The sequence below is a fragment of the Rissa tridactyla genome, unplaced genomic scaffold (genome assembly GCF_028500815.1).
Source record: "Rissa tridactyla isolate bRisTri1 unplaced genomic scaffold, bRisTri1.patW.cur.20221130 scaffold_29, whole genome shotgun sequence".
Taxonomy (NCBI): domain Eukaryota; kingdom Metazoa; phylum Chordata; class Aves; order Charadriiformes; family Laridae; genus Rissa; species Rissa tridactyla.
The window spans coordinates 3,341,907-3,359,319 of NW_026529507.1; the positions used below are offsets into that span (position 1 = coordinate 3,341,907).

At 52.1% G+C, this 17,413-nt stretch overlaps 1 protein-coding gene across 1 annotated transcript; it reads left to right on the forward strand.

Moving 5' to 3' along the window:
* Nucleotides 1-7,665: 7,665 nt before the first annotated feature.
* LOC128903374 (olfactory receptor 14J1-like) lies at nucleotides 7,666-8,541 on the forward strand (the record flags this gene model as incomplete). Its single annotated transcript, XM_054187392.1, has 1 exon — nucleotides 7,666-8,541. A coding segment is annotated over one exon (876 nt), but the record flags the coding sequence as incomplete, so codon positions are not given.
* Nucleotides 8,542-17,413: the final 8,872 nt, after the last annotated feature.

The window sequence follows — 17,413 nt, forward strand, 5'->3', positions numbered from 1 at the left end:
TTGGGCTTTTTGGGGTTGTATTTCTGGGATTGGATTGTTTGGATTGGATTTTTTGTAGGTGTTTTTTTTTTTTTTTGGTTGGATTTTGGATCAGATTTTGGGTTTTTCGCATTGGATTTATAAGGTTAGATTTTTTGTGTTATTGGGTTGAATTTTGGGTTGGGTTTTTTGAGGTTGGGTTTGTTGGGGTTGGGTGTTTCGGTTTGGTTGGGTTGAATTTTGGGTCGGATATTTTGGGATTGGGTTTTTTGGAGTTGGCTTTTGGATTTTTTTGGGTTCAGTTTTTGGGGTTGGATTTTGGGGTGGTTTTTTTGGATTTAGTTTTTGGCCTTGATTTTTGCCTTTGCGTGGGCGTGTCAGGCAGCCATTGTGACATGAGGGCGGCAGGGCCAGCGCTGAGTGTCTGGCGGTGGTGGCATGGCAACCGCTGATGTGCTGCCCGTAGTGGTGGGTCTGCCATCAGAAGGAACATGTTCAAGCAGGTCAGGTTCCTCCAACGCCGTCCAAGCTGGCCTTGAGCACTGGGATTTTGGGTCGGTTGGGTTTGAAGTTGGAGTGGGGTTTTTTTTAATGGTTGGATTTTGGCTTGGATTTTGGAATTTTTGGGCTTTACCTTTTTTGGCTTGGATTTTTTGGGCTTGGATTTTTTGGGGTGGATTTTATGTTTTTTGAGTGATATTTTGGGTTGCATTTTGGGTTTTTCAGGTTGGATTTTTGGGGTTGGATTTTTGGGGTTTGGTTTTTCAGGTTGGATTTTTCGGGTTGGATTTTTCGGGTTGTTTGGGTTGAATTTTGGGTTGGGTTTTTTTGTTTGGGTTTTTTGGGATTGGGTTTTTGGGGGTTCGGTTTATGGTTTTTTGATTAGATTTTGGGTTTTGGGGACTCGATTTTTGGGGTTGGGCTTTTTGAACCCTGGGATTTTTAGTTGTTTGGAGTGGATTTTGGGGTGGTTTTGGTTGGGTTTTTTTGGGTTGGGGGTGTTTGGGTTGGGTTTTTCTTTTTGGGCTAGATTTGCTGGGGTTGGATTTTTGGACTGGGCTGTCCCCAGGGCCCTCCATCCCCCATGCGTTTAAACTTGGCTGTCTGATACCAACCAAATCCCTTTGATTTGGCTGAAAATAAAAGTATTCCAGTGCTTGACAAACCTTTCAGTGAAGAAATGTTTTTCCTACTATCCAATCTAAATCTTCCCTGGCACAACTCCTGGCCATTTCCTCTTGTCATGTAACTCGTTACTTGGGAGAAGACACCAACAGCCACCTCGCCACTTCCAAGCCTGTAGTGCTGCATTGGTTTTTCGTGACCCAAGTGTAGGACCCGGCACTTGGCTGTGTTGAACCTCAGGCCACTGGCCTCTGCCCATCGATCCAGCCTGTCCAGATCCCTCTGCAAAGCCTTTCTACCCTCAAGCAGGTCGACACTGCCAACCAACTTGGTGTCGTCTGCAACCTTATTGAGGGTGCACTCGATCCCCTCATCCAGATCATTGATAAAGACATTAAAAGGAACTGGCCCCAGTTGTAGGCCCTGGGGAAAACCACTTGTGACCAGCTGCCATCTGCATTAAACTTTGTTCACCACCACTTTGGCCACTCTTTGGCTCAGCCATCCAGCCAGGTTTTCACCTGGCATAGAGTACTCCCGTCCAAGCCACGGGCAGCCAGTTTCTCAGGGAGAATGCTTTGGGAAATGCTGTCAAAGGCGTTTCTAAAGTCCAGGTAAAGAACATCCACAGCCTTTCCCTCATCCACTAAGTGGGTCACCTTCTCATAGAAGGAGATCAGGTTTGTCAAGCAGGACCTGACTTTCATGAACCCATGCTGACTGGGCCTGATCACCTGGTTGTCCTCATGTGCCACATGATGGCACTCAGGATGATCTGTTCCATGATCTTCCCCACACCGAGGTCAGACTGACAGGGCGGTAGTTCCCAGGATCCTCCTTCTGGCCGTTTATGTTGATGGGTGTCACCTTTACTAACCTCCACCTAACTGGCACCTCCCCGCTTTGCCAGGACTGCTGAAAAATGATGGGAAGCGGCTTGGTGAGCATCTCCGACAGCTCCCTCAGTACCTGTGGGTGGAACCCATCTGGCCCCATAGATTTGTGTATGTCTAAGTGCTGTAGCAGGTCCCTCACTATTCCCTTTGGATTATGGGGGCTTCATGCTGCTCCCCATCCCTGTCTTCCCGCTCAGGGGCTGAGTACCCAGAGAACTGCTGGTCTTACTACTAAAGACGGAGGCAAAGAAGGTATTAAGTACCTCAGCCTCTTCCTCATCCATTTTCACTATGTTTTCCGCCATATCCAATAAAGGATGGGGATTCTCCTTAGCTCTCTTTGTGTTTCTAATGTAATCATAGAAACATGTTTTAGTGTCTGTTATGACATTAGCCAGGTAAAGACCTAGTTGGGCATTGGCCTTTCTAATTTTTTCCCTGCATAACCTCACAACATCCTTGTAGTTCTCCTGAGTTGCCTCCCCCTTCGTCAAAATGTCATAATCTCCTTTTTTCCCCTGAGTTTGAGACAAAGCTCTCTGTTCGGCCAGGCCAGTCTTCTTCCCCACCAGCTTGTGTTTAGGCACATGGGGATGGCCTGATCCTGCGCCTTTAAAAGTTCCTTCTTGAAAAACGTCCTGCCTTCCTGGACTTCTTTTGCCCTTCAGGACTGCCTCCCAGGGGACTCTGTCAACCAGGCCTCTCAAAAGGGCAAACTAAGATAACCAGGTCCGAAGCCCAGAGAGTTATTGCCATTAGGCACCTCCTGATGGTGGAGGGAGGGGAAGCCCAAAAGAAGGAACTCCGTGACACTGGTGTGGTTCAATAGTTTGCATCCAAGCTGCAGTGTTCAAGGGCAGATGGTCAGTGGAGGAAACAATGCTTCAGGAGGTTAAAAGAAGATGAGACAGAGCGAAAGAGTGTAGAAGGACGAGAAAAGAGGTTCATGGGGACATTCGGGCACAGGCTGGAAGGAAAACAGAATGGAGAGGAGAATCATCTGAGAGCAAGAAGACATCCTTTGATGTACAAAGAACAAAGTTATTAAGAGAGTTAGAGTAGGACTTCACTAGAAACAGTAGGTAAGTTATTGCACATGCACTCTTTACCCAAGAGTCTCTTTACAGTAAATGGAGACCACAATTGGTGTTTCTCAAGCTAGTCTTTTTCCTCTAGTTCTTCCTCTAGTCTTATTTAAATACATCATTTAGGATACGCTAAAAGGAATTCTATTGGAAGAGAAAACACCTCAGAAAGTGGAGAAAGTGGCATGGAGAGAGTGACAAATGAGGAGACGTGGGAAGTAAAGGTAAGCAAGACAGGGAGGAGGGAAAGGTCCTCAGTCACTGACCACTTTCTCGCTGAAAACCAGTTTTGGTAAATCATTCTGGCTGTGAGGGGGAAAAACAAAAGAAGATTTTAAAAGCAACACAAAAGAGGGGAAGGACCAAAAGGGAAAAGCTATGGGCTTGCTTCTTTCAGGAGCCTCACCTTTACCTTCCCGTCCCTGACTGTTACAGCCCTGACCAGCTCTTCCCTGTTTGTAAGGAGGAAGTCCCACAGGGCACTTCACCTCATGGCATCACAGTCACCCTTGTAAGGAAGACATCCCCAATGAGCTCCAAACCCCTCCTGGGTGGTTTGCACCTCACTCTCTTGCCCCTTCAGCAAATGCTGGGATAGTTTAGGTCGGCCATGAGGACCAGGGCCTGCAAACATGAGGTTTCTTCCAGGTGTCTGAAGAAGGCCTCATCTGCTTCCTCTTCCTGGTCAGGGGATCCATAGCAGACATCCACCCACCACAGCGGTGCCCATGTCCTGCCCTCTCGTGCTGGCCCTTCAGCTCTCAGTTGACTCATCACCTCCCCCCAGGCAGAGCCCCACGTGTTCCTGCTGCTCTCTCCCAGAAAGGGCAACTTCCCCTCTGGGTCCAGACCTATGGCTTGACCAGTACCAGACCCACAGTTTCTCTAGGAAGGAGTATTTGTAGTGCCCTGCAACTCCTCATGCTGTTCTCTTGTGAGAGACACCCCAGTCAAGATGAGCCAGCTGCGTGCAAACATTAAAAGCTGAGTAAATGGTGCTTCAGTCCATGGATTCCTTGAGAAACTGCGATTCGGGCAGTGGAAGTCACTTGAAGTTTTACAGGGAGAAGTGGTCAGTCCTGCCTTGGTGGGTGCCAGGGGGGAAGGGGGAGAATAAGCCCATACATCAGCACAGGCTGGGACCTGACGGGCTGAGCAGAGACTCTGAGGAGAAGGGCCTGGGCACTACGAGGGATGCCCTACGAGCCCGTAGAGTAGGGACACTATGAACAAGGCCAGCTGCATATGGGGCTGCATTAGGAGGAGCGTGGGCCACCCAGAGAACCTGAGTTCTCATCCCCCTCAACTCAGCACCGGTGTGGCCCCACACATGTGGCTGTGTCCCAGTGTGTCGCTCCCCATTTCTGAGAAGTAGTGATGAACTAGAGAGTGCTGAGTGGAGGTCTGCCAAGGTGGGGTTCGGGACTTCGTGCACGTGACCTGTGTGGGGTCTTAGTTCAAAGGCCCATTTAATGCACACATCCTGGAGTTCCCACCATCTAAAAAGACATAGGATTGCCCCTGGGATACTCTCCGTACAGTGCTAGACCACATGAACAGCGTTTCAAAACATACATTATGAAGTCGGAGTGCCTTTCTTACTGGGATCATAACAGACCAACACTTCCTAGTGAAAAATCACTCTCTCAGCACCCCTGGATGCAAACCTCTGGACCCGTGGACTGGTAAGGGTGTAGTTTGCTCCAGTAACCCTTGACTTGATCCCCACCCACTGCTGGTTGCTCTCCTCCAGAGTCCTGCCTCAAAGCACCAAGGCCTGGGAGACCTCGCTGCTGGTAACTGAGGCAAAGAGGACATTGAATATCTCAGGTCTAGTCCTACTCCTACTGAATTCGACAGCGGTCCTACATTATTCCCTTTTCTTCGTTTAACTGTTCCTGAATTACCTAAAGCTCATCTCGGTGCCCTGGAATTCCTATTTGAGTTTCAGTTGAGTTTTGATATGCACCACTGCTGGATCTGGAGGATGCTGCCATTTCACTTGGCCAAAGGGCTTTCCCACCAGGCTCATTCATGATCCCTGAGACGATGCCCTGTCTCTATGAACGGCTCCAGCAGAGCTTGCGGTTATCTAATAATAAGACCAAAAAAGGTGATATTTCGATGTAACTTTGAGAGGAGAATTAAAAGTTCTGGAAAGAAGTGTCTCTGCCCAGCTGAGGGAGGGAACATCAGTGGTGACTTCATCCTGTTTCCCAGCAGGTTCCCCTGGAGCCCCAGGGACACCTGGAGGGAGCCCCGAGGGGGCAGAGAAAGGGCTGCCTTGGGCTGGTCCTCTGCTGCTGAGCTGGGCTGGGCTCCTGGCATGGAGGGAGCTGATGGCAAGCGGGCAGCGCTGCAGAGAGACAGCTCTGCCCAGGAGCAGCTCCTCTGCCAAGCGCAGCAGGGCTGAGGGCACTGCCTGCAGGCAGCGAGGGCAGAGGAGGGAGGCAGAGAGTGTAAAGGCAGTCTGGGGTGGGAGGAGAGAGGAGAGCTCGCTTGGAGAAAGATCTTCACAGCCCTGAACAGGGTAAGTCTCTGGCTGCAGGGCAATGCAGCTGCGGTTCCTGGAATGATCTCCCAAAGCTGGCACATCCCACAGCCTCTGGGATCTATCAGGAGGTCTCTCACAGTTTCTCCAGCGTAGAGGAAAAGGACTTGCTTTGGAGCAGGGCTTCCCTGTGGCTCTGTCAAAGGGACAGGGCACATCAGCTGCCTTCACCCGGGGATGGCTGCAGTGTGAAGGTGGGTGTGCAGCCAGGGGTGCCCAGGGCTGTCCTTCAGAGCAGGGTCCCTTCACCCAAGGGTGCTTTGTGCCGTGGCAGGGACTTATCTCCTGTCAGGATCAGCTCTCCGTTTACCTGAGGAGCTCCCAACAGCAGTGCGGGGAGAAGCTGTGGGGGGAAGAGGCAACTCCTGGCAGGAGAGTGTCCTGCTGTCAAGGGGGTGCTGCGTGGGGCAGGGCTGCTCTCAGCTGCAGTTCACCCCCAGGACATTTCCCAAGGGATTGTTTGAGGGAAAGCTCAAGGCAGGAATTACGTTACAGATAAGGAGCTTTCCTGCGTTTGTGTTTTTATTTTCCTAGTGAGAGGGTGGGGAGGTAGAACAAGGGATACATGTATAGGGAGCTCTCAAGTGGGAAGAAGTCAGTGAGACTCCTGAGCTGTAGCTTTGAGTGATCAGTAGGTCTGCCAGGAACCTCCTGGAGTGCCTTCAGCCACTCCTCTGCCCATGGGCAGCACCAGCATCAGCTCTGCTGGACCCATCGGGGTTGTTCTGACCTGCCCTTTTCCACCTGCAAACAGGAACGTGAACCCGGCCAGTGCCCGGCAAACAGGCAGGTTTCTGTGGGGCCAAGGGGAGCGCACAGGGGTTGGGATGGGGTCTGTGAGAGCTGACAGGGAAAAGACATGGGACAGGGAAACACCTCCCAGGAGGAAAATCTCCCGGCAGCAGAGCTATGATCAGGGAATGAGAGGAAAGAGAAACCAGAAATGCTGTGGGAGGAAGGATTCAGAAAACTCTGTATGATCCCCTCCAATGCAGACCCCTTCCCCTGAGCAAGTGTCTCCATGGGAATGAAGCGTCCAAGCTCTCCTCTAACCCGTGGGGCTGTGGGCAAAGTAGTCTATGTGGCTGGGGAATGAGCTGACTCTCCCCTTCTGAGACACCATCACTAGGACACTTGGGTGTCTCCTTGGGGTGTCCTTCCAAGCACTGCGCTGCCCTCCAGGATGCCAGTCTGTCCTGGAGCATCCTGGTGTTACCTGAATGCCCAGTGGAGAAGCGCAGAGACGCTACGACCAAGGAAAGGCTGCTGGGTTTGTGAAACGAGCCATGTGTGTCCTTGGCGAGAAGTGGGGTGCTGAGACCTTGAGAAAAGGTGAGACGCTGAGCTCTCGGCAGTGGGTTTCTCTGCTCTCAGCAGCGCCTGGTGTCTTTTCAGGTCTACATGTGAGTGTGATTCCCCTCTGTCTCAGAAAGGCACAAGCAGAGGGCAGCTGGGAACAAGACAGAGGGACAGGCCAGCTCCCCTCGCTCTGCACTAACCCTCAGACAATCCCCTGGCCTGGCAGGACTCCCTTTGCTGTCCCTGAACGCAGCAGAAATGGTGAGGGTTTCTGAAATCCAAGAGAATCTCCTGCTGAGACGGGAGAGAGCTGTATAAGAACCTCTCTCCAACACTCTTGCAACTGTGGTTTCATGGCAATGGGAGTGCAGAGACTGACAAGCCCTTTTTTCACGAGGAGAGGTTTATCTGAGAAATTGGGACACCAGGACTGCCCACCCCATTCCCACGAATCTGCTGCTGCAGAGCAGGGCTGACTCCTGGGCATCCGGCGGGCAGAGGTCCCGCTCCTCCTGGCACACCTGGACAGAACCAACCAGAGCTCCAGCCACAGAGCTGAATGAAGATCTGACAGAAATGGAAAAGCAGAGCAGAGCGTGAGGTATGAGAACTGGTGTTGATTTTTCTCAGAAAAGTCTCCCCTAACTTGTCACTGGCCTTTCCTCCTTGTTCAGTGCTCCACACCAAAAGGCACCAAATGTCCAACAGCAGCTCCATCACCCAGTTCCTCCTCCTGGCGTTCGCAGACACACGGGAGCTGCAGCTCTTGCACTTCGGGCTCTTCCTGGGCATCTACCTGGCTGCCCTCCTGGCCAACGGCCTCATCATCACGGCCATCGCCTGTGACAGCCGCCTCCACACCCCCATGTACTTCTTCCTCCTCAACCTCTCCCTCCTTGACCTGGGCTCCATCACCAACATTGTCCCCAAATCCGTGGCCAATTCCCTGTGGGACACCAGGGCCATTTCCTACAAAGGATGTGTTACACAGGTCTTTTTTTTCTTTTTCTGTGCTGTAGCAGAGTTTTATCTTCTCACCATTATGGCCTATGACCGCTACGTTGCCATCTGCAAACCCCTGCACTACGGGACCCTCCTGGGCAGCAGAGCTTGTGTCCACATGGCAGCAGCTGCCTGGGGCAGTGGGTTTCTCCATGCTCTCCTGCACACGGCCAATACATTTTCCCTACCCCTCTGCCAGGGCAATGCCCTGGACCAGTTCTTCTGTGAAATCCCCCAGATCCTCAAGCTCTCCTGCTCACACTCCTACCTCAGGGAAGTTGGGCTTCTTGCATTAGGGTGTTTTTTAGCTTTTGTGTGTTTTGTGTTCATCGTGCTGTCCTATGTGCAGATCTTCAGGGCCGTGCTGAGGATCCCCTCTGAGCAGGGACGGCACAAAGCCTTTTCCACGTGCCTCCCTCACCTGGCCGTGGTCTCCCTGCTTGTCAGCACTGCCGTGTTTGCCTACCTGAAGCCCCCCTCCATCTCCTCCCCATCCCTGGATGTGGTGGTGGCTGTGCTGTACTCCGTGGTGCCTCCAGCAGTGAACCCCCTCATCTACAGCATGAGGAACCAGGAGCTCAAGGATGCCCTCTGGAAATTAATGACCAGGTTATTTTCTGCAGCAATAAACTGTCTCCTGCAAATCACTCATAATGTAATTCATTATACGCCTAGCCCGTCTTCTATAGGTTTGGTTAGGGGTTAGGTAACTGTGTGTTAGGTTTGGTTGAGGGTTTTGGCTTTTTCTTGCCTTTTTTTTTTTTTAAATTATATACTTTTGTCCACAAATAAATGTCATTATTTGAGATTTTTTTTTTACTACCTATCTATCCAAATTTCTGAGACTCACAGACTCATGCCCAAAATCCTTCTTCTCAGGCCTTTTCTGCACGGGTAGAGCTGCAGGGGTAGAGCCTGAGCGCCGAGGAGGAGGGGAAAGAATCCCAGTACTTGCAGAGCACCAGCACTTGTTCTTTCCGGGGCTGCTCTATTTTCACTTCCGCACTCGCCTTCTGAGCCCCTGTGTTGATCTAAGGCCTGAGTGCTCTGGCAGCTTGGTCATGGTGCTGCTGTGTAGCAGCTCTGTGATCACAGGCACGGAGAAGCAATGGGCACCTCTGAGAAAAAGCTCGTCTGCATAACAGAGTTTCCACCATGAAAGGGGATCTGCTCAGGGCAGTGCAGGAAGGATTAGGTCTTCTTCCACAGTTGCTGTCAAGAGCGTTCCTTCAAACGTGCCCTGGTGAGGGATGCCCAGTAAAGAGGTAAAGAGTGTGCGTGTGCAGGGTGAGGGCACACACAACAGTGTCCTTGCACAGCCACACCTCCAGGGACAGGACTGAAGGACCAGCAGAGCGGGGTCTGGTCTGTGCCTTTGTTTGCTGGACACCCCGGGGAAGCTGTCCCAGGGCAATCGTCACAGAACAGACACCTGAAACCACCATTTGCAGAACTGGACGCCTACGCAAACCCAGAGAGGATGTTTGTCTGCCTGTGGAGAGACACCGAATAACGAGGTCAGAAGTCCCTGTTTGCATGGTTCAGAGGAGATTTCGGCATGCACACCGTGTGCATGTGGGGACATGAACCCGAGAGAGCACAAACACCAGCAGCTGTTCTTAGAAATGCCCGAAAGTGCTGTGGGACAGGCCGTGTCCCTTCATTGGAGAGTAACGTCCCCTGGGAAACCCCCTGAATGCAGCACTGGGATGGGCTTCCTTGACCCCAGGTCCCTGTGTCCATTCCTCACGCCGTGGGGCATCTCAGAGAGGTGCCGAGCAGGGAGACACAGCGCGGGGCTGAGGTGCTGCCGGCCTCTGGGAGTGGCAACAGGAGGCCATGGAGTCTGCTGCAGGGCCTCTGCCCGTGCCAGGGAAGGACTCGTGTCTCTGAGCAGCCCTGCCAGAGCCCTGACAGTGCCGTGTGTGTCTCCAGGAACACCTGTGTGCTACCTCACCCTCCCCTCTCTTCATGGCCTGGCCCTTTGATTACACGGTGTGACAGAAGCACCTCTGTGGAGCATCTCCCCTGTGCAGTCCGAAAGGGTTCTGCAGGCGTGAGCGGCATTGCCCTCTAGAAGATGGCATTTCTCACCTCTCACAGAGCACAGAGCACGTCTAGGGAGTAGGAATGCAGTGAGAGGCACACACCCTCCATGTTTCACCTCTCTGAACGTCCTTCACAATTTTTTTAAGCACCTAACAGAGAAGCAAATGTCTTCAGAAATAGGTGGGCTGGGCTGTTTGCACCAATGCTGAAACTCTCCTGATGTGAAACCATTACATTCATCATGGACTTTGTTTTCATAACCTCTTTTTAGACCCAATCTTCCCCTTCCTGTTCATGCTGGAATCCTGTGTGTGCAGCAGAGCTGCACTTGGGGGCAGCTCTCCTGCCCAGCATGGGCAGGCAGAAGGCCTTCTCCACCGGCTCCTCTGCCCTCCCTGGAGCCACTCCTTTCTGCGGCACCCCCACCACTGTCAGTGGGATGCCCAGAACAGCCCTCCTGAGAGAGTTTAACAAAGCCCTGTTTCAACACGCACCTCACCCCTGCTCGATCCTCTCATCTACAGCCTGAGGAGAAGGAAGGATGGGGGTTGGGAGGAACTGACAGAAACAGCTTAGGAAAGCTGTCGGCTGCCGAGAGATCCCGTTGGAGTCGTGGGCTTGTAGGAAGAAATCACTTCTGGTTTTCTTCTGAAGCGGCCCCCAAGGATCTGGACAGCGAGTATTGTGTCCTGGGCACTCCTCTGGCAGCGTGTCATAGTGAGAAGACTTTTGGTGTCATGGAGATGGAGAAGGCTGGCCAGTGCCATTGTGAGACCTCTCTCCAACACCTTGGAAAGGCCAGAGCCATCTGAGAGCCTTGGAAAAAGCAGAAATGAAACCAGTTTTCAAAAAAGCAGGAAGGAGGATTGGGACAAGGACAGACTGGCCAGCCTCACCAGGGAAGGGATATGACAAGTCCTCCTGCAGCCATCTGCAGGCGTTTGAAGGACAAGAAAGGGATGGCAGAAGACATGTGGGAGGGAATAGAAGGGGTTGTTGTGTACCCAGACTTTAGCAAGGCCTTTAACATGGTCTTCTGTAGTCTCCTTATAGCCAGGTTATTGACAGCCGGGCTGAAGAAGTGGACGATGTGGTTGGTGGAAAGCTGTCTGAATAATGACAGAGGGACATCATCTGTGGTACAAAGTCCTTCTGGAACCCACTTACTAGTGGCATCCATCAAAGACCAGCCCTTGACACCTACTATGGAACATTATTATCTCTCCGTATGATGGCAGACAATGCACTTTCACCTCCTTTGTAGATGATGCCAAGCTGGGGGAGCCCTTGAGGAATCCCACCCTGTTAGCACTGTTGGTAGCAGGAGAGTTGGGAAGGATGACTGTGGTGGGTTAAACATGGCAGGGCACGGAGGGTCGGAAGGGAGAAGCGTAGAGGGATGGCACCTTTGGGAATGAGCGCACAGGAGAGGTGACCCAAAGCTGACTAACAGAGTACTCCATCCCACCTGTATCTTGCTCAGTATAAAAGCTGAGGGATCACAGGGCTCAGGCTCTTTTTTCAATGTCAGATGCCAGCTGGAGGAGCGGTGCTAGAGGAGGCTGGGAAGCAAAAGCGTGGTTGTGATGTGACAATTCAGGGCAGCACTTGGCCAGGGGCTGGTGCCAGGGGAATGGCGCTGGAGCCCCGGTGGTCCTGCTGTGGCCGGGACATTAATGGCTCCTGCGAGCGGGGTGGGGGCGGGGGCAGAAGGAGATGCCCTGAGCCAGAGAGGGAAAAAATTAAATGGCCCAAGTGGGGCAGGAACAAAGCGAGTCACCCCGATTTCAGCAGAGGCACAAAGAGCCACCTTGAGCAGGGCAGGAGTAAATCCAGGCACCTGGTGTAGGGCAGGGGCAAAAGGAGCCTCCCCAGGCAAGAGAGGGGAAAAACCAGCTGTCCTGAGGGGGACACGATGAAAAGAAGCCACCCAAGCAAGGCTGAGGCCACACTGGATGCCCCAAGGGAAGGATATAAAGAAGAAAGCCTCCCCAAGTGGAGCAGGAGGCAAACTCCCTGCCCTGAGCTGAGCAGGAGGAACTCACTGCCCCGAGCAAGAGTGGGGAAAACTGGAGGACGCAGGAGGTGCAGGGGCCCAACTGGTGAGCTCAAGGAGGGCAGGGATAACAACCAGCTGCCTTCTTGGGGCAGAGGCAACACTCATTGCCCTCCAGGCAGGTCGTGGGGTTAAACCAGATGCTTAAAAGCCACCCACAAATGTTTTTTGGATCTGGAGGGTGGGAGAGCAGCTGGGTGGGGGCCTGGCAGCCACCCAAAGTGCACCCAGCGCAGTTGCTCAAGGGGGTTCTTTGGTAGCACTAGTTCAGAGTCAGTCTGTGGCTGTATCTTGGGGGTAGATTAAATTCATTGGAAACAAACCTGTCAGACACCAGGTGCTTTGCTACAGGAGTCTCGTGGATGCAGTCCTGTACCTGGGAAGAGTGGAAAAGAAGTCCTCAGCCCCCCGACTGTGCCAGCCAAAGCTGTGAAGGGGCTCGCTGACAGCCCTGGGCAGGTTTTTATTCCTGGGGCTGGTGCGGCTCCAGGCAGAGGCGGGAGCTCTGTGGGCAGATGAGCAGCCCTTGGCCAGCAGTGCCTGGGGCAGCCCAACAGCTGCCGGCTGGTGGCTGCAGGAGGTGCCCCAGCTGTGGTGGCTGAGGGGCCACAGTGTGTCCCCGTGCGTCTCGGGGTGGCCCCTGTCACAAAGGGGCAGTGATGCGGCACCCACCCACTGCTTGTGAGCTCACCTGGCCAGGGCTTGGCATCCTCAAGAGCGGGCCAGCCAAAGCTCCTTGGGCTGAGCTGGCCTTGGGACAACTCGGCTGCTTACTTTGCCACTTGCTTGGCTGCTTTTTCCCAACCATTCATCGTTTACTGCCCACTTCTCCTCACCTTCCATCCTCTTCTGAAGGTAATGATGATTTGACCTTCAGGACAGATCATACAGGAGGTAGATGTGGGATCGAAGTATCATCTGGTCTATACCTTCGGAGCTTTAGGATGAGCTGTTACAGCTTTATAGGCTGGCCAGATACGCACTGTGGGTAGAGTTCCTATTTGCTAATTGTTATTTCTTCAACACATCCTAGGGTGGGTAAGTAGGGGGTGGCAGTGTACTCTGAGGCTTTGGGCTCCATCTGGAATGAGAAGAAGCCCATCCTGACGGATGCGGTAGGAAGAGAGACAGAAAAGGAGCACAGCAAAGGCAGCTGTTAAGGCAGCGGCTGAAAGCCGGTCCCTCCTGTGTCCAAGGGGGCAAAGTGTGGGGTGGAGAACCAGAGGGCTCTGCTGCTAATGGCAGCCAGAGGGAAGCAGCAGGTCCTCTTCCGAGAAGGTGACACCCAGTGCAGTCTTCCCAAAGGGCCTTGGTAACTGCTGTCAGTTGGAGTCCTGCGACAGGGACAGCAGGGCCGTCAGCTGCAGCTCTGCAGCGGCTGGAACTACCACTGAAACGGTGCTGGTGGCGGATGCTGTTCTCTGGGTTTAGTTTGGGATTTTTTGTAATTTTGTTGAAGTGCAACTATTTCTTTGCACTCAGGTGTCAGGATTAGCACTGATCTTCTCTTTCTGGAGCATGTCCTGGCATCCTTCGTCATCCAGAGCTTTCCCTGCTGTTCCTGAATGGCAGCGATGGCCTCAATGGGGCCACCCATCACTCCTGTGAGTGACGACTTCACCATCAGGCTTGGACTTTGTGAATCCCCAAAGGCAAGGGACGTGGCTGGTGCTCCGTCCCTGAATGGTGATGTACCGGCAATCGAGAGGGAATTCTGGGGTGAGTCAGTCATGACTTATGAGCCAGTTTTGACATCTCATGTCATGACTTCTCATCATGATGAGACGTGAGGGATGCCCCCATCCATCCCCCACGTCCATTCAGCACCCAAGCACATCATCAAGGCCTTTCAGCCTTCAGTTCCCTGAGTGTTTTCTGCACTCCAGTTTGGGAAGAAAAGGCCTATTTTCACCCATGGCAATCAGGAAACTCCCTTTTATTGCAGAGATACCACAAAGGAGGCCAGCATTACCATGGTTCCATCCCATCTCCTGAGTGTTCCATCCCATCTCCCATGCTCAGTATAAAAGATGAGGAATCAAAAGGTCGGCTCTTTTCTTCAATGGCTCTCTTTGTTCAGTGACTGATGTCTGAGGAGGACCCTGTTTCTCTGACTTTGATCCTGATCTGTGCGTTCCTGAATCTATATCCGATATCCAGTTCCTATCTGGTGCTGAGTCCAGTCCTTGACTTCCCCAGTGCCTGCCATTGACATCTCCCTGGGAGCCTGAAACCGTTTGGTATACATTGTATCTATTTCATTATTTCCTTTATATTTTATTATTAATATTTCATTAATGTAACTACTTTAATGAACTCTTACTTTTTTATTACAGTAACCATTTTTTTCTAAACTCATAAATCTTTTATCTCTTTTCTGTGTCTCCTTGGAATGAGAGGTGGGGGAGAGCATCTGTCATCTCACCATTGGCCAATCTGCCCCAAACCACGACAGCCCTCCTGTCCAGCTGGTTTTTACCCATCTATTTATCCATCCATGCAGACCATAGTGTGCTGACATTGAACATTGTGGGGGATGATGCTGAAAGCCTTGCTGACTTCCAGGTAGAAGACAATCATTGCTCTTCCTTGCCCAGAAATCCTCTCCTTTCTTCAGAAAACGTAAAAAGGATGGCCAGGAAGAAGCTACCTTGGGTAAATCCAGGGTAAATCACCTTCTCTTTCAGACACCCAGAAAGGGGTGTCACAGGGGGGCACAGCCTTCTGTTACCCTGCTCATCCTTTGGGCCTTTTTGCAAGGTGCATGCAATGTTTGGGTTCTTACAGTAATCAGGGAGTTCCCTCAGACTCCGTGACCTTTCAAAGGTGATGGAGAAGGGCCTCACGGTGACACCGTCCTGCTCGCTCAGGTCCTTGGGAGCCTGCCCCTCCAGCCCCATAGGCTGGTAAGGACTATGTTTGCCCAAGTGACACCTGAATTGATCCGCATTCACTGCTGGTTATTTTCTTCCAGACTCCTGCCTTGAGGAGCAAAGGGCTGAGAGACCTTGCTGGGGAAGACTAAGGCAAGGGGGATACAGTATCTCATATTTCTCTACACCTGTTCTTACTAAATTCTCCAGTGGCCACAGATAATCTTTGGGTTTTTTCTTGCATTGGTCTGGAAGTACTAAGAGATCCTCTTGTTGTCCTTGAAGCTCTTGCAAGGGTCAACACTAGGGAAGCTTTGGCTCCTCTAAAGCCATCCCTATTTCTAAATTCCTGCATCAGTCCTTGCATCCACGTTCCTTCCTTAGCCAAGCTGCTCTCCTGAAATGTCTGGTTGTTTTCCGGCTTATGAATGTCGACAGTTCTTATGCTTGGAAGATGCTTCTCTGAAAGACCAACTGTACTGAGCTCTGCTGCCTTTGAATACTGCTGCCCATGGGCCTACCACTGAAAGTCCCCTGAAGAGGCTAAAATCTTCTCCCAGTATTTCATGGTCCCTACAGCCAAAGCTGACACTGGTTTTCGCATCCCTGATCAGCACTTCCTCTTTTGCAAGGACTGGATTGGAGTGAGCATCACCTTTGTTGGTCTGCGCCTGTGCAAAGTTGTCCAAAGAGACCCCAACACCAGCTGGACAGTATGCATCCTGCCATGCTCACCTGCCAGTGAGTGTCATTAAAGTCTCCAATAGCACTTGGGGTCATGGATCTGAGGACTTCCATGGCTTGCTTAAGCAAACCTTTCTCCACTTCCTTACCCTGATTGCAGGTGCTTTGTCTCCCACGAGGGTGTCACACTAACAGGCCTCTCCTTTGACCCTCACTCACAAGGGCTCACGCAACCTGCTGCGCATCCCATAGAGGAGCACCATACATGCAACAAGCTCCTGCACATGGAGGGCATCTCCCTCCTCATCTTCCTGGCCCGTCTCTCCTGAAAAGCCCCTATGCACCATGGCAGCACCACTGTGAGCTGTCCCACCACCCCTTGCCACTTATTCCACCAACGTACAAACTCTAGGATGGCACATGGGACTCCAGCTCCTCCGGTCTGTGCCCCAGGCTGAGGGCACTGGTGCACATTTGGTCTGCAGCACCTGAGCTGGAGCACTGGGGCCAAGCTTGGACTTGTCCCAGGCAAACCCAGTACCAAGTGCCCAAGACCCCACACCTGCTAATGCTGTGCTCCAGACCAGAGACATACTGGATGCGACGGCAGGCGGCAATGTGAAGGCACTAAACGAGGAAACGCTGCTCCCTACAACACCAGAAAAGCCAGGCTGGGCTCTGTAGCCCTGGAAGAAGCAGGCTTTGTTGTCTGTAGTGTTGCTGAAGACCTGTGGCGGAGGTGAAGCTGATCTCCAGGATGACAAGGTGCTGCTCAAAATGTCCTTGCGTGTGGATAAGCTGTGATCCAGGAACACTGTGAAAATCATTCACCTGTGTCGACTGTCTCATCAAGGGCCTCAGGAAAGGATTGTTGAAAGAAGAACTGGGAGAGTTTGGGAGCAGCCAAATCATTTGAGGCCCCAGTGTGATAGGCTTCCTGTCCATGACCTTCTCTGCATCAGCTGAATGGAGATGGGTGAGACCGTGCCTCACTGCAGTGGTGGGTTTCAGTCGCTGATCAACGGAAACTGAACGTGCCTGAGATGCCACATAGGCTTGCACAAAGGAACCAAATCGGCCTGCAGTGCCCTCTGAGGTGTCCCTCACGCATCTGCTCTGAACACCAATGGCTTTCCCATAGGTCCTGTGCGGTCCCTGCCAGCCTGTGCTGGAGAGCGCTGGCATCTCACTTAGCACCACAGGCCTGTGTTTGGCCATTGAGAAGCTTCCTGAATTGGGTTAAGCCATGTAGGGATGTCCCTGAAACAACTGCCATTACAGTCAGTGGAGAGCTAGGAACTACAGCTGATGGAGAAGAGAAAGAGAGGGACTTAGGTCTGTTTGCTCAGCTGATGACCTCTGTAGGCTGCTGTAGATATAAGGAAAAGGAAAGTTTTTAGTTGTCTTAAATGTAAACACCTGCTGTCATTTCCATCTGCCAAAGGAATTCCTCACAAGGCTCCAGGATGGTGCCCCCCGATGCTGCCTTGTCTCTCAGCATTGCCGCATTAGAGCTTGCAGTCACCTGCAAATGTCTTGGACAAGCTCTGGTGTCACCTCCAATGTCACCAGGTGTTTCCACCTGAACAACACCCTCAATCTCCATTAAGTAGCCTGAGAGCTGAGACAAGGAGCTCCCATACAGCTGCCTGTGTTTGTGCACACCTGAACTGAGGCAAGAAGAATCCCACCTCCTGTGGGTTTGTGGAAGGAACAAGAGGGAGTCCTCTCCTAGCCCAGGACTTCAAACCCAGGATGAGATGCCTCAAATGATTCAGCTGCATCACTGCACCCACCAGGGGTAAAGAGCTGTG